Source organism: Chamaea fasciata, unplaced genomic scaffold (assembly GCF_029207755.1).
Source record: "Chamaea fasciata isolate MVZ Bird 193981 ecotype frontalis unplaced genomic scaffold, bChaFas1.0.hap1 SCAF_4, whole genome shotgun sequence".
NCBI lineage: Eukaryota > Metazoa > Chordata > Aves > Passeriformes > Sylviidae > Chamaea > Chamaea fasciata.
Window position 1 is genome coordinate 31,558,741 of NW_027094089.1, and position 13,395 is coordinate 31,572,135.

The 13,395-nt window shown below is 38.1% G+C and overlaps 1 protein-coding gene across 1 annotated transcript in view; it reads left to right on the forward strand.

The window, feature by feature from the left end:
• MAST4 (microtubule associated serine/threonine kinase family member 4) overlaps positions 1-13,395 on the forward strand; it is a 277,346-nt gene that overhangs the window by 118,711 nt on the left and 145,240 nt on the right. Inside the window, exon 4 of the mRNA XM_066181232.1 lies at positions 11,197-11,228. Coding sequence (XP_066037329.1) covers positions 11,197-11,228 — 32 coding nt within the window. The remainder of the gene's footprint in view (positions 1-11,196; positions 11,229-13,395) is intronic.

Consider the following 13,395-nt stretch of genomic DNA (forward strand, 5'->3'; position numbering starts at 1 on the left):
GAGAACCCTCATGAGGTTCAACAGGGGCAAGAGCAGGGTCCTGCACCTGGGGAGGAACAACCACAAGCACCAGCACAGGCTGGGGCTGCCCCACTGAAGAGCAGCTCTGCAGAGAAGGACCTGGGAGTCCCGGTGGGTCTCAAGGTGACAATGAGCCAGCAGTGTGCCCTTGTGGCCAGGAGGCCCAGTGGGATGCTGGGCTGCACTGGGAAGAGTGTGGCCAGCACATCAAGGGAGCTGATCCTCCCCCTCTGCTGGGCCCTGGTGAGGCCACATCTGGAGTGCTGTGTCCAGTTCTGGGCTCCTCAGTGCCAGAGAGACAAGGAGCTCCTGGAGAGTGTCCAGCAAAGGGCCACAAAGATGATGAGGGGTCTGGAGCATCTCTCTTACGAGGAGAGACTGAGGAAGCTGGCCCTATTTAGTCTAGAGGAGAGAAGACTGAGAGGGGATCTCATCAATGTATATAAATATCCCAAAGGTGGGTGCCAAGAAGATGGTGCCAGACTCTTTTTAATGATGCCCAGTGACATGACAAGCAAGGACCAATATCACAAGCTGTTTCACCTTAAGATGAGGCAGGACTTATTTATGTTGAGGATAGCAGAAGAGAGCAACAGGCTGCCTAGGGAGGTCCTGGAATCTCTCTCTCTGAAGACATTAAAAACTCAGCTGGACATGTTCCTGTGTGTAACATGCTCTAGGTGACCCTGCACTGACTGGGAGATTGGACCAGATGATCTCCAGAGGCTGTCCAACCCTTGCAATTCTGTGATTCTGTCATCTTCACTAATGAAATTAGCATGGAAGATACACTAAGGCTTTCCCTCAAATATCTTGGTGGCATGACTGCAGAAAAGGTGAAAGCTGATACATTGGCATGCCAGTTTAATCATATAAATCAGCATATGAACTGGGAGGAAGTTTTTGTACTATTCCCTCTTGCAGACTTACTTTAGGACTGGCTTGTCTCCTTCTGGTTTAAAACCATCAAGGAAGTGTAGAGAAAAACCTACTGTTGCTTTCTTTTACTTTGTTTCATGTTGAATAGATACAAATCTGAAGGTGTATCTTCTATTCTTTTATCTTTTTATTTTGTGAGGGCCTTTTGGACTAGTTGCAGGAGAAATCTGTGCCTTTGGAAAATTCTTCCCATTAATTAGAAGGTATTTCATGACAGAAACTTGCAGACAAACATACTAGACAGAGATACAAATTCGAGTAACCTTCACTGATCCTGTTAGACCTTATTAAGCTGGTGTAAATAGGATTATCAGTCAAAGGTAAAAGGAAATTTAAGAAACGTAATGCTTGCAAAACTTAATACAGTTGCTGATGTGATTTACTGTAGTTTCACTTGAATCATTTTCCCATATTGGACAAGGAAGGGAATGAAACTGTCTATAAAATGGCAGTAAACCAAAAAGACTATCTGGGTCCTAATCTCATTTGATCTAGAGTGTTAGTAGTCCAAATAAAAACTATAAAATATACCTGACTTTATTGCTAGCGCATACAGAGGGACCAGGTAACCATATAAATTGTGGAAAAGGATTTATCACAGTTACATGTTTGCTTTTTTTATGGAAGAAGGATTGTCTGTCCACTGTGTTTTTTAGCTGAAAACTATGTCTAGGGTGAAACAGTACTTTATATCAAGAGTTCAGAAATTCTTACACGCAGTGGTACAGCACTGGTCTAATAATTTGTATTGTTTTATTAATGATTATTCCAGTGAAATTGTCAGTATTAGGAAGCTGGGGTTGTGCCTCAGGGTAGTTGCTGCTAGACATCAGCTTCCTCTCTGCGTCAGAGATTTTAAACCTGAGATTGGTACAGTAGATGTATGTGTTCTTGCACACATTTTGATGCTTTCAGATAGAAATGAAAACAGCAGACTTATAAGGTTTGTGTTACGTTCCCTTTCTCATAGGAAAAGGAATATTTAAAAAGAGCATTGAAATTCCCAAATTACATTTTTCCCTGTGTTCCTGTGGTGGATACTCAAAATTGAGATTGCAGCTAATTAGAGAACTTGGATAACATCAGCAGGGAGAGCACTGTAATATCAATATGGATTATGGGATTTTTGTTGTATTATCTTTGGAGAGGTTGAAATCAATTTTTCTTGATTTGGAGTATGTGTTGACTGGTAATTGACTATTTGTGAAACAGTTCATCCTGGTGCTGCCCTCTTGCCTGCCATATAGGAAGAGGAATAGTGACAATACCCTTCTGCAACTCAGCAGCAAACAAGTGTGGCAAACAGGAAGGACAAGGCAGGGCATGGAGAAAAGGCCCACGAACAACTATGTTTAGATTAATCTGGTTTAGGGGATCTTCAGAATTTTCAGGGCATTTAAAGCCCTGTAAGAAGTGAAGCTTCAGCTGAAGTTGAACAAGCTGGAAAATCAAATGTTAGGAGAAATGTGTGACTAGAGTTTTTGAAGTGAAAAAATGAAGTGTGCATTTTGACTATGCTGTTTTTGGAAACGGGATTAATATTTACCTATTTGCTCTTGGGAGACAGTCTCACTTTTTCCAGTGTAACCCTTGCTTGAGGACCTGAAACTTTCTTTCACATCAATGGAGTATATTATAATAATTGTGTGGAATCAGCTGAACTGCCTAAATGTGAATTTATAAAAACTGATTAAAATGTCAACATTAAGCAAAATCTCTAATTTTGAGAGTTTTTATTGCGTAAGGGGCAGAAGATCTGGTATCATAAACAGAGCAAATATAAAGTATCCTTTTCTGCAAAAGAGAGATCTTTTGAAAGTGAAAATGCAATGTTTCATCATTGCTGTTCCATGGGCTTTTTCTGGGTGAAAAAGTGAGTTTTTTGTGCCCTTTGTTTCTGTTTTCTCCCAAGTATTTTTCTTATGCATGAAGAGCAGCTGCAGAGCTCAGCTCTGTGGGTCTGAGAGTGGCAATGTGGGCACAGCAGCGCTTTGACCAAACTCTGCGACTCAGTTCCACTGAGCTTAAACTTAGTTCCAGTGGACTTTCCCCTTCTGGCTTGGTCTCCTCCAGCTGTTTATTTTGAGTGTGTTAAGGTAGAGAAAGGCCTGTGTTTTGCTAGTCCTAATCAGCTCTGGAAGAAAGAACAAGTGTATTTTGACTTTTTTTGCCCCTTCTATCCTGTGCAAAGTAACTAACAAAAACCATTGCAATCAAAACCTGGGTGTAGGCAAGTCTCTCATGCTGAAGGCAAGCTTAATCATTTTATCTGCTAGTTACTGATTTCAAGAAAAAGTCAGCAGCAGCTTCTGAATTGTATAATACAAAACATGATTTGCATCTGGGGGTAGGAAGGTATCTAGATTCCTGCATAATGGTCTTTGCAACTGTGTTGTCAAGAAGTGTTGGTGGTGGCCACTGTTGCTGTGGTAGTGTTTTTTTCTTTTGCTTTTTAGTAGTAGGCAAAATCCTTTGTAGGTGTGCCCATATAAAAAACACTGCTTTCTGTTTGATGAAAGATTCAAACAGAACTTACAGAAATCACTGGCTTTAGTTAAACCATGGATTTAGGGTTTTCCAGTTCTGGTTAACTTTATAATTGTTTATATTTGTTCAGGTAAACACTTGTGCCAGTAGCTGGCATTTATGTCTTATGTGACTTTCTTTCTCCTCCTTCTCTCTCTCTCTCTTTTTTTTTTTTTTTTCCCTTTTTTTTTCCTTTTTTTTTTTTCTTTTTTTTTTTCCTTTTTTTTTTTTTTTAATCTCCTTTTCCCTTAATATGGTAACACTTTTAAACTCTCATGATGGGAATATTCATGTGAACTTGGCAGCTGGAATCTGTTGAGTGTTGGTGTTTCAAACCCCTTGCAGTCCATTAGTCATGTGGTGATGTACTTCGACAGGGGATGAAATAAACTGTAGAACAGCAGGTCAGAATGAAGCCTAGATTTTCTATGCTGTGTTAGATGATTTTGTGTCCTTGGAGGTGGAGAGTGCATTCAGAGTTTTCACACTTTTTTTTCATCAAGAAACATTTTTTTTAATTGCGCTAGGAGTACAACATCTAAGTGATATGGGCAACACTTAGAGCTTAGTGGGCAACAGTCTCTTCAGGAGTATTTTGCTACTATGTTTTACTGTGAGTTACTTGAAATAAGGAAAGATTAGGCCACTAGAAAATGAATGCAGAGATTTAATGTTGGCAACAGTTAAATTGCACTCTTTTCAGAAAGGCTTGTGCTTCTCATCAAAAGGACATTTTCATCTTTTGCTAATTACAGTCACTACTATCAAATAAGATGTGCTGCATTATTGTCATAGATAGTGGCCACTGCTGCTATTTGTGGAGAATATGAGATCCAGCAGAAGTAATGTTGGTAAGCATAGTTTGAATAATTCTTAGCTTCTCATTTGGGCAGTAGGTTACTGGTACAATTTGGTAGAGTGGTTTGGTGGTTGTTTGTGTGTGGTGGTTTTTTGTTTTTTGTTTTTTTTTCTTGTGATGATTTGGTATGTCCCTGAAGCATTGAGTATTCTGGATTCCATTGGAGTAAAATAGGCATGCCTCAAATTCTGTTGATGAATTTTATTCCCATAAATGGTGTGTTTGTAGCACTTTTGATTTATTTATTTATTTACTAACTTCTTTTTTTTCTGCTGGCCATGTCAGTTTGGTTATTTTTTTTCTCTTTCCAACATTTAAAGATGATACTCAAAACTACTTTGAGTGATTGACTCTCAGGTTCTTGCTACTTTCTCTGAAGAAACTAGTAGTTTCTTTGCCTTCTGTAAAAAACCACAAAAAAAAACCCTGGTGGAATTGTTTTTCTTTGTTTTCTGTTAATTTATTTCAAAACTTAGTTGGAAATGTTATTGTATTGTATCCCTTAACAATGTTTAGCAAGGTAGACCTTTTGCTCACTAAATGTTATTACCAGTCTGGCAGCTGGAGAGTCTTCAGACTATAGTGTATTTCATAGGAATATCCTTACTTTTAACTCATGGAATCTTTCTGACATATTTCATCTTCCATACAGATCAATGTCTTTAATGCTATATGAGAATTTCTAGAATACTATGTAAAAAGCAAAACACATTTAACTGCTGTTTACTTAGTTGAGTCTAGTCTATTATAAATCTTCATGTTGTATCTGGTTCATCTGTAGGAAAATAGATTATTTAAATTGCTCTTGTACATGATAAAGTGATTGCTTTCTCTGCGTTATATGGTTTTTATATATAGCCAGTTTGGCATTTTTTGATCCAGTTAATTTATATTTAAATTGATAATGCCTAACACCTGAATATTCCTTTTACGTCATGTCTCAGAACACAAAACTGGCACAAAGATACATTTCTCCTTTGGAGGATACAGTCAGCAGTGCCTGTAACAAAAGCTGGGAAAGTTAACTAAGGAGATAAAAATGAATTTCATAGAATACACAATATTGAATTAAAGAAACGTGGCATTTTCTGGCCAAGTTGGACCTTAAGTGCCTCTTCACTTCTACAGTATATTCCCATTACAATCGTGGTGATGCTGCTAATTTGCAACTTGAAGTTTGGGGATTTGAGGAGAATAAGTTATCATGCAGAATAACATCTTTAAATTTTGAAATGCACAATTAAGAATGTGCAGAATTAAGAATTAAGGAGCATTGTGTTTTGTCTCAAGGAGTGTTCTGCTGTCAAGATCACTATCTTGTGGCAGGGCAGCTGTGAATGGCATCTTTCTTGAGTAGCGGTAACTACCTTCCAGAGCTTTCCAGTGCAGAAGTGGCAATTTTGGTTCATGAAAATGCTTGTGAAGAGATGACCCGTTATTTAATTGGTGAGAGTACACAATAAGCAAGCAAAAACCCTGGTAGGCTGGTGGCTGTGTCTGAACGAATGGAAAGAATCTGTAAGTCTTCAGCTGAAAGGCAGAACTTCAGACTTTACCGTAAGGCATCAATAGTGCCTGGTTCCTTGGCAGCAAGTGTGGAAAAGGAAGGATAGTGATCTTGACTTTATTACCAGTGAAGAAGGTATTGGTACAGTTTTCCTGAGAAAAGTTCATATAGAATTGCATCTTGGACAAGACTGGAACTCAGACTGCTGAGAAGGACATGTCGCAAACACAAGCTCACTTGGGTCATCTGAAAGGCAGAACAATTTTATAGTTACACCTGTTTTGAGAGAAATCAGATCCAAGTCAAAACACCTTGACTGACAAAGAAAGACCTCAATGTATTTGCAGCATCTTTTTGAAAATTGGTTAATCCTGTGTTCAACTAAAATTCTACCCTGGTGTTCATAGAATACCGTTTCTGAGGCAAAGGCTTACTGTTCCTGAACCAGGAAACACTGTAAGTTGTCATAGAAACAAAAATAAGACAGCTTTGCCAGAGAAACAAACCTATAGTGGGAGATGCACATTTGGTGTGAGACACTAACACTTGTCATTTGTTGTGCTTGATCTGTCTCCAAACAGAGGTTGCTGCTCTGTGATTCAAAGGAACCAAATGCTGGTGAAGTTGGAAGCAATAAAATAAAAAGCATAACCTGCCACTGCCTTGCTTAGAAGGTATTTAGAGTGGATTAGTGCAATGACTTGATATATTAATCTTATAAAGAGGTCAAGATTAACTTGTAAAAACTCTTGCATGGTATAATACCTTTCTCTGATAGATTGAAACAATCTTTTACTTCGTTATTTGCACTGCTTTCTTTCTTTCCTTATTGCCACGTCCAAATGTAAGATCTGCTGTCATCCCCCAGCTTATCTTCAGCAAAAACATAGTAATTACTTAAGAAGAAATCCTTCAAATTCGTTCCTCAAAGCAGTAAGTCTTGCTGTCATTGATGATGATAAGAAGGTGAATTTTGTGCCATTGCTGATTTTTTTCTTCCTACTGTTATTAATGCAGTGATAATGCTACAATTTTAAGCTGTTAAGATCTAACACACATTAGCAAAAACCTGTCAGATGTTTACAGTTTATGCTGGATGGGTAAGAGCAATAATGCTTTAAAAAAACAACCTCCTCATATTAATCTTACTGTACTTAACACCTGACCAGCTGAAGAATGCATAACCGAAATTTGTTTTGAAAAGGTGCACTTCTCCAGATTACTTTTATGAGCAGCTCCAAGCTCTGAAAGACTTCTTGAATATTTGAAGATTGCAGTTGTTGGAAGATGAAACAGATTTACTACGATTGTCAAATCAACCTTGTATCAACAATATTAGCTGTGTCTGTGGTAGTTTATGAATGCTGCAACTTTTTATTGGTTGTTTAAAATTGATCCAGTAACAAGCAATTAGTTAATGACATTTTGTCTTCCTTGCATATAGGGGACGAAATTCAATATTTTAAATTTTCTGTAACTTGCTGGTAATCTTTACAAGGAATGTGAAGAAGTTAGTGTTTTCTAAGTCACCTGTTCTCTTCAAATCTATTTACATAGTTTTGTTTTCTAAACCATATTTCTAGTTAGTAGGGTGAAGGCTTTGACCCAGAATAAAGTTGACTGTGTTTAATTTGTTCAGTGTGATCTGTTTATAAGGCTGAATATCTGCACTGTGGTGAAGATATTGAACTTGTGCATACTGAAGTGTCTTAGAGATGTGTAGAACCAGAGGGAGAATCGTAATTACTGAAAGAATCAAAAAGCATTGTTCTTGTCAAAACATGTTATTGATAGTAAAATGCACAGAGTTGAGAGTTTGAACTGATTAATGACAGCTGCAGTTACATTCAGTATACCTGATTCTTAATGCTACATGACAGTAATTTGGCATGACTTCCACAGGTCTCTTAAACTGGAGGCAAGGTTTGTTATATTTGGGACAATAGTTTTTGAGACACACAGGGCCTCAAGGGCAAGAGTCTCTGGTCCATTAAATCTGCTTTGTTTCATTGCAGTGGAATGAAATAGCCCTAAATCCAGCCCAACTTGAACTGGCCAGAGGAGGATTCCATGTAGGACAAGTGCAAAAGAGCACAGTGGGATCCTCCGGGGCAGAGCTGGTGACTGAGAACCATGCAGAGTTGTCGTGAAGCCATCTTTTTCTCTCATTAATGCCCCAGGTGCTTGCCTGCTAAGTATTTGATCCGAAGGTCCTGACCCTGCTAAGTTTTACCTTCAGCAGCCTGCATGCACTGGATGCTGAGCAGTGGAACTAGGGCAGACAGGTCTTCTGGGTCTTCTGCTGAGGCTTTCAGAAAGGAAATACTGAACTGCCAGAAAAGTGGAGTTGATGCAGGTCATTTGAAGTTTAACTGAGATCTGAACTGGAGTGTTCCAAGCCTGAAGAACTGAGAGACATTTGGTTTGGTATCAGTTGTCCCTGTTCTAAGTGGCTGTGACAGAAACAGCTGGAAGAGGCAGGGTAAAAGTGTTGTATTTTGCTTTTTAGAACCAATAGTGCTTTGTATAGCTAGGAAATAAATGATTTCTATAATCTAAGCTATAAGCTAGATCTAAGCCCCATGTAGAGCATGTTTATACTTTTCCCACCTGTTTTGTGTAGAGCCAGTTGTGGAGCTGTGCTGTACAATTGCAAAGATAGCATCGTGTTGGTGAGCCTTCTCAGGAGTGAGAAAGTCTGTAATGACACAGCCAATAATCTATTAATTCCTTCAGGCTGTGGAAAAGTCTTTGGGGTGGGTGAAACCTAAGTAACATCAAAAAATCATGTAGGAGCTGTAATAATTTAGTCTGATCTGAGAGAGAAAAATATGCTTCAGTTTACTATGTTTTAGGTTACTTTATTTTTCTTGGAGGTACTCCAGCTGAAGAAGCATGGGAGAAGTGACCTTTTGTTTTAACATCATGGTTGTAATAGATAGGAAAAATGAGGATAGAAATATTATCCAGGAAGGATATTTGTTTTATTTCAGTACTTCTTTTGTTTATATATATATTGTTTTAAAATCCAGCTTTAGAAATGCAATGTTTTGTAAATCGTCCTGTATGAATTGTGTACTGAAGGTTTTGCTTTATTTTTTCCTTTATAAGAGGTGGTCTTGGCAGTTTTTAACATCTTTATCAGTGAGCCATTATTCTTTTGGAACTTCATTTGATACTCAAAAGCAGTGTTTCAGCATGGTATGAAAGTGTGCCAAGAGACTAATGTGAGTTCAGGTGTCTACTGAAGCCAGCGTCTCTCATTTGCGCTGCTGTTATAATGATAAACTACAACCAAAACACTCTGATTGAATAAAACAAAAAATTTAAAGTACATGTTGCAACTCAGACTCATGCATGATTCTTGCTGGTACTGTTTGGAGGCTTTCCCACAAGCATTGTCTGTTACAGTATGACAGTGCCTGCCATTAGGAGTAAAGTTACATGATAGAAATAGAACACAATGACATTGAAATATTGAAGAAAAAAACACAAAGGGAAGTACGTGGGTTCTAACTTGCCGTAACATTTTGTTCATGATGAATGTGACATTTTAAATTGAGGGGAATTACTCAGCTTCATAATGCAATATTGTATGCAGGTGTAACTTTTTTTTTTGTACGTAAGCACATGTTATGCTAAAAGGTGTTGTTTTAAAATTCAAATTCTGAACAGTTGCTGGAACTTCCTAGGAAGTACAAGAATTTGTTACCATGGCCCCTAATTCTGCTCTCCTGTGCCTTTGCATTATGATGTCTAATTGCATTGTTTCACACTATTTTTTCCTTCCTCATTCAGTGAACAGGATGGGCGGTGCTCAGGAATTGAGCTGCTACTTGATATTTTAGTCCTTATCATTCAGTTAGCAGCCCGGGCTTTATTTACTGCACACCATTTAAAACTCTCTAAAGAATACATAATTATTCATTCCCTTATGGCCTTTTATCTAAGGTGCCTGGCTGAACTATTTTTGTCCATTTGATTGTATTCTCATATGTGTTTTCTGGTCAATACCTATAACTTTCTTTGCTGTATGAATAAATGCATGTGCACATACACAGAAGGCATATATATAGTTTATTTACTTTTGGGAGAAAATTTTTCAGTTACTCCCTTTGACAACTAGAATGGAAACTGAGTGTCTGTTACATACTTTAAAGCAGCTTTTTGTGAGGTCATTGTAAATAAACATAAAAGAATGCAATTAAATTACTAAATGCATCCAGCCCCATAAGGTGAACCATTTACACACACAACCTTGTCTTTCAACAAGCATCATGCTCTTCAGCTTGAAATGTATCTTGACTCTGTATCCTCTAGGTCAGACAAGTTGTCCTTTTATTTGAATGCAGTTGATTCTCCCTGCTGGGCATGATTGCAAGGATAATACTTAACTAATGTAGCATTCAGGTTCATGTGAGAAATAAAAAGAAATTCGGATAACTGAACACTGGAACAGATTGCCTGGAGAGGCTGTGGGTGTCCATCTTTGCAAAATGTTCAAAACCCACCTGGATGTAGTTGGGACTAATCCAGTTGCCTCTCCTGTGAGTAGGTTGGACCAGAAGATATCCAGAGATGCCTTCCAACCTCAGCTATTCTGTGATTTATACAATAGATGACAGTATATACTTGTGGTATATATTTTTTGCTTGTTTCTGGTGGGCAGGACTATATGAATCTTGTGGCTTTCTCCTACACTAAAATAACAGTTTTGCAGTTTCCATTTGACTAGCAGGCTATCTTGTCAATCCCATAAAATGTTGTTTAACTGTTAAACTGTAGTTTGACCATTTAACTGTTCTCAGCAAAAGCTGTAGAAAAGTTTAACAGTGGTGTTTCTGTTGTTATGCTAGTACTTTGCAGAAGATTGTAATAAATTGTAATTGTTTATTGTGGACCAAACTATTATGTACCTAATATTTTTTGGGTTTAAGAATATAGTGTAGAAATCTTGGTGGCAATGGTCACCTGTTCAGTTTGTGATCCTGTTATTAACAGTTTTTGCAAATCATGAGTATTGGAAAGAACTTAGTTTATCTTTGCCAGTGACTCCTGCAAAGTTTAATTGCAATTGTTGCCAGTGCATCATAGCTGACTGTAGACTTTTCCTTAAGATCTGTCTATTGTTTGAAATGTTTTAATATTGCTGTTACGAAAAGGTATAAACTTATTTCAAATAAGAAAGGAAGGCGATACATGTAAAATCTGTAACATCTTTTACTGTCCCAGTATACGACTTTCATCTCTCTGCTTCTGATGGGATGAGAGGATTACTCTCAAAAAGACCACCTCCAATTAAAATATTTTATTGCTAATACACTGTAACTTTTTTCTGTTGCAGAAAGAGTTGAGCCTTCCAAGAAGAGGAAGTTTGTAAGTATATGAAGTTTTTCTCTATTGTGCTTAGATTGTAGTATGTATTTTTGACAGTTTTAGAGTAGGCTCGGTTTTTTTCCAGGACAGTTAGAATGGAGGTTAAATGTGGCAGTTGATCTGCCTTAGAATACAAACAAAGAAATGAAAATTGTAAATGAAAGCCTGTGAGTTTTGCAGTCACCATTTTTTAGAGATGCTATTGTGAGGGATTTCCAAATGGATAAAAAGTTCTTAAGTTCAGGTTTTTGTTTTGTATTAAAGATTTTTCGTGTTAAAAATCAAGGAAGAAACATGCTTTCTTTGTGAATGTTATAAAAGAAACTTGTCATGCTTATAGAACTCTGTGAAAAGTCGTGTGGATGAGAAGGTAGGAAAAAAGAATAGATGTGTTCTACTAAATGTACAGGATTGTTGAACTACTATTTTGATTATGGAAATAAAGACTATATATTATTGTGTAAATTGTTACTTAGTTGTAATAATACGTACTCAGATACTGAATTTAATTGTGCTTTGCTTAGATTTCTATACCTTGGCTTTGACTCTTCAGTGGTTTTGAGCTGTTTGGTTTTGAAGCTTGTATTTTTTATTTGCGTCTAATTTCTTAGTCTGTATTAGTAAGTTGTTGAGGAAGTGTTGGGATAAGAAAATCACAAAATGTCTTAAGAAGCAAACTCTGTTCAGTTACTGGTTACTTTTAAAAATAATACTGTAAGATGATCCGTAGATTATTGGTGACAGCACCTTTTGAGTAAAACCCTGTGCCCTTGCACAAGAGGCCAGTTACTTGTTTTCAACTTGATAGTGCTGTGTAGCTTTTAGTGATACTACGTGAGGTATGTGAATAACTGGAACTGTAACTGCTGGGAAAGTGCAGTGAAGTGCTCTGTTGTTCTGCTCTGTTGTTCTCAGAGAGCATACCAGAAGTCTGTACTTAATAGGATATCTGCTCTGTTGGAAAAGACTCTCCGTTTAGGTTTGGATGCATGAGAAATCTTATGCTAGACAGTAGGCAAACCCATTATGTAAGAGAAGTCAAGAAAATAGAAAACTAATTTCCTGTCAAATATTTAATTATTTTAGGTATTTCAGTGACAGAGAGAAAAACAGCTAAAGAAAATGATTTTTGGTGCATTCTTTTGTGTCCTTGGTGCTTTATATTAACCTGAAACTGTTATGTGGGTAGAAGACTGCCTCTGTTAAAGTTAATGCCTAAACTGCTGTTCAGCCAGAGCAGAAAGTGGTTCTTGGAACTTGACCTTACTTAAGCTTGCTAGAATGTTTGACATTGAATGTTATTAGTTTACTCCAAATCTGAAAAACGACCACAGCGCAATCACCTCAGTTGTATTCACATACATATTGTTTTACCTGATCACTGAGATATTAGTGTGCTTTCTGTGATGTTGCTGAGGTTTTATTAAAGTATAGTAGAAAGCAGCACCTTGTCGGCATAACCATATCTAGTTATTAAAGTGCTTAGGTTTCTGCAGATGATTGTAGTGGATTGACCCTGGTGGGTGCCAGGCATCCACCAAAGTTTGTCTGTCACTCCCCTCTGCAACTGGACAGAAGTGAGAAAACGCAATGAAGGGTTCATGTGTTGAGATAAGGACGAGGAAAGATCACTCACCAAATACTGTCACAGGCCAAACAGACTTGAATTTGGGATATTGATTGAATTTATTACTAAAAGAACCAGAATAATGAGAAGAAAAATAAATATTGAGAACACTTTTCCCATGCCACTCCATCCTTCTCAGGCTCTTCCTTTCCCCTCTCAGTGGCACAGAGAGACAGGGAATGGAGGTTATGGTTGGTTCATCACATTATTGCTGCTGCTGCTCAGGGAGAGGAGTGCTTCCCCTGACTGCAGCGTGGGGTCTCCCCCATGGGAGACAGTTTTCCATGAACTTCTTCAATGTTGAGTCCATCCCACAAGCAACAGTTTTTCATGAACTGCTCCAGTGTGGATCTCTTCCCACACGGTGCTGTCACTCAGGCACAGCCTGCTCCAGTGTGGGTCCCCCACAGGGTCACAAGTCCTACCAGGAAACCTGCTCCAGCATGGGCTCCTCTCTCCGTGGGTCTGGAGGTCCCTGCCAGGACCCTATTCCAGCACAGGCTTCCCACAGGGTCACAGCCTTCTTTTGGGCATCCACCT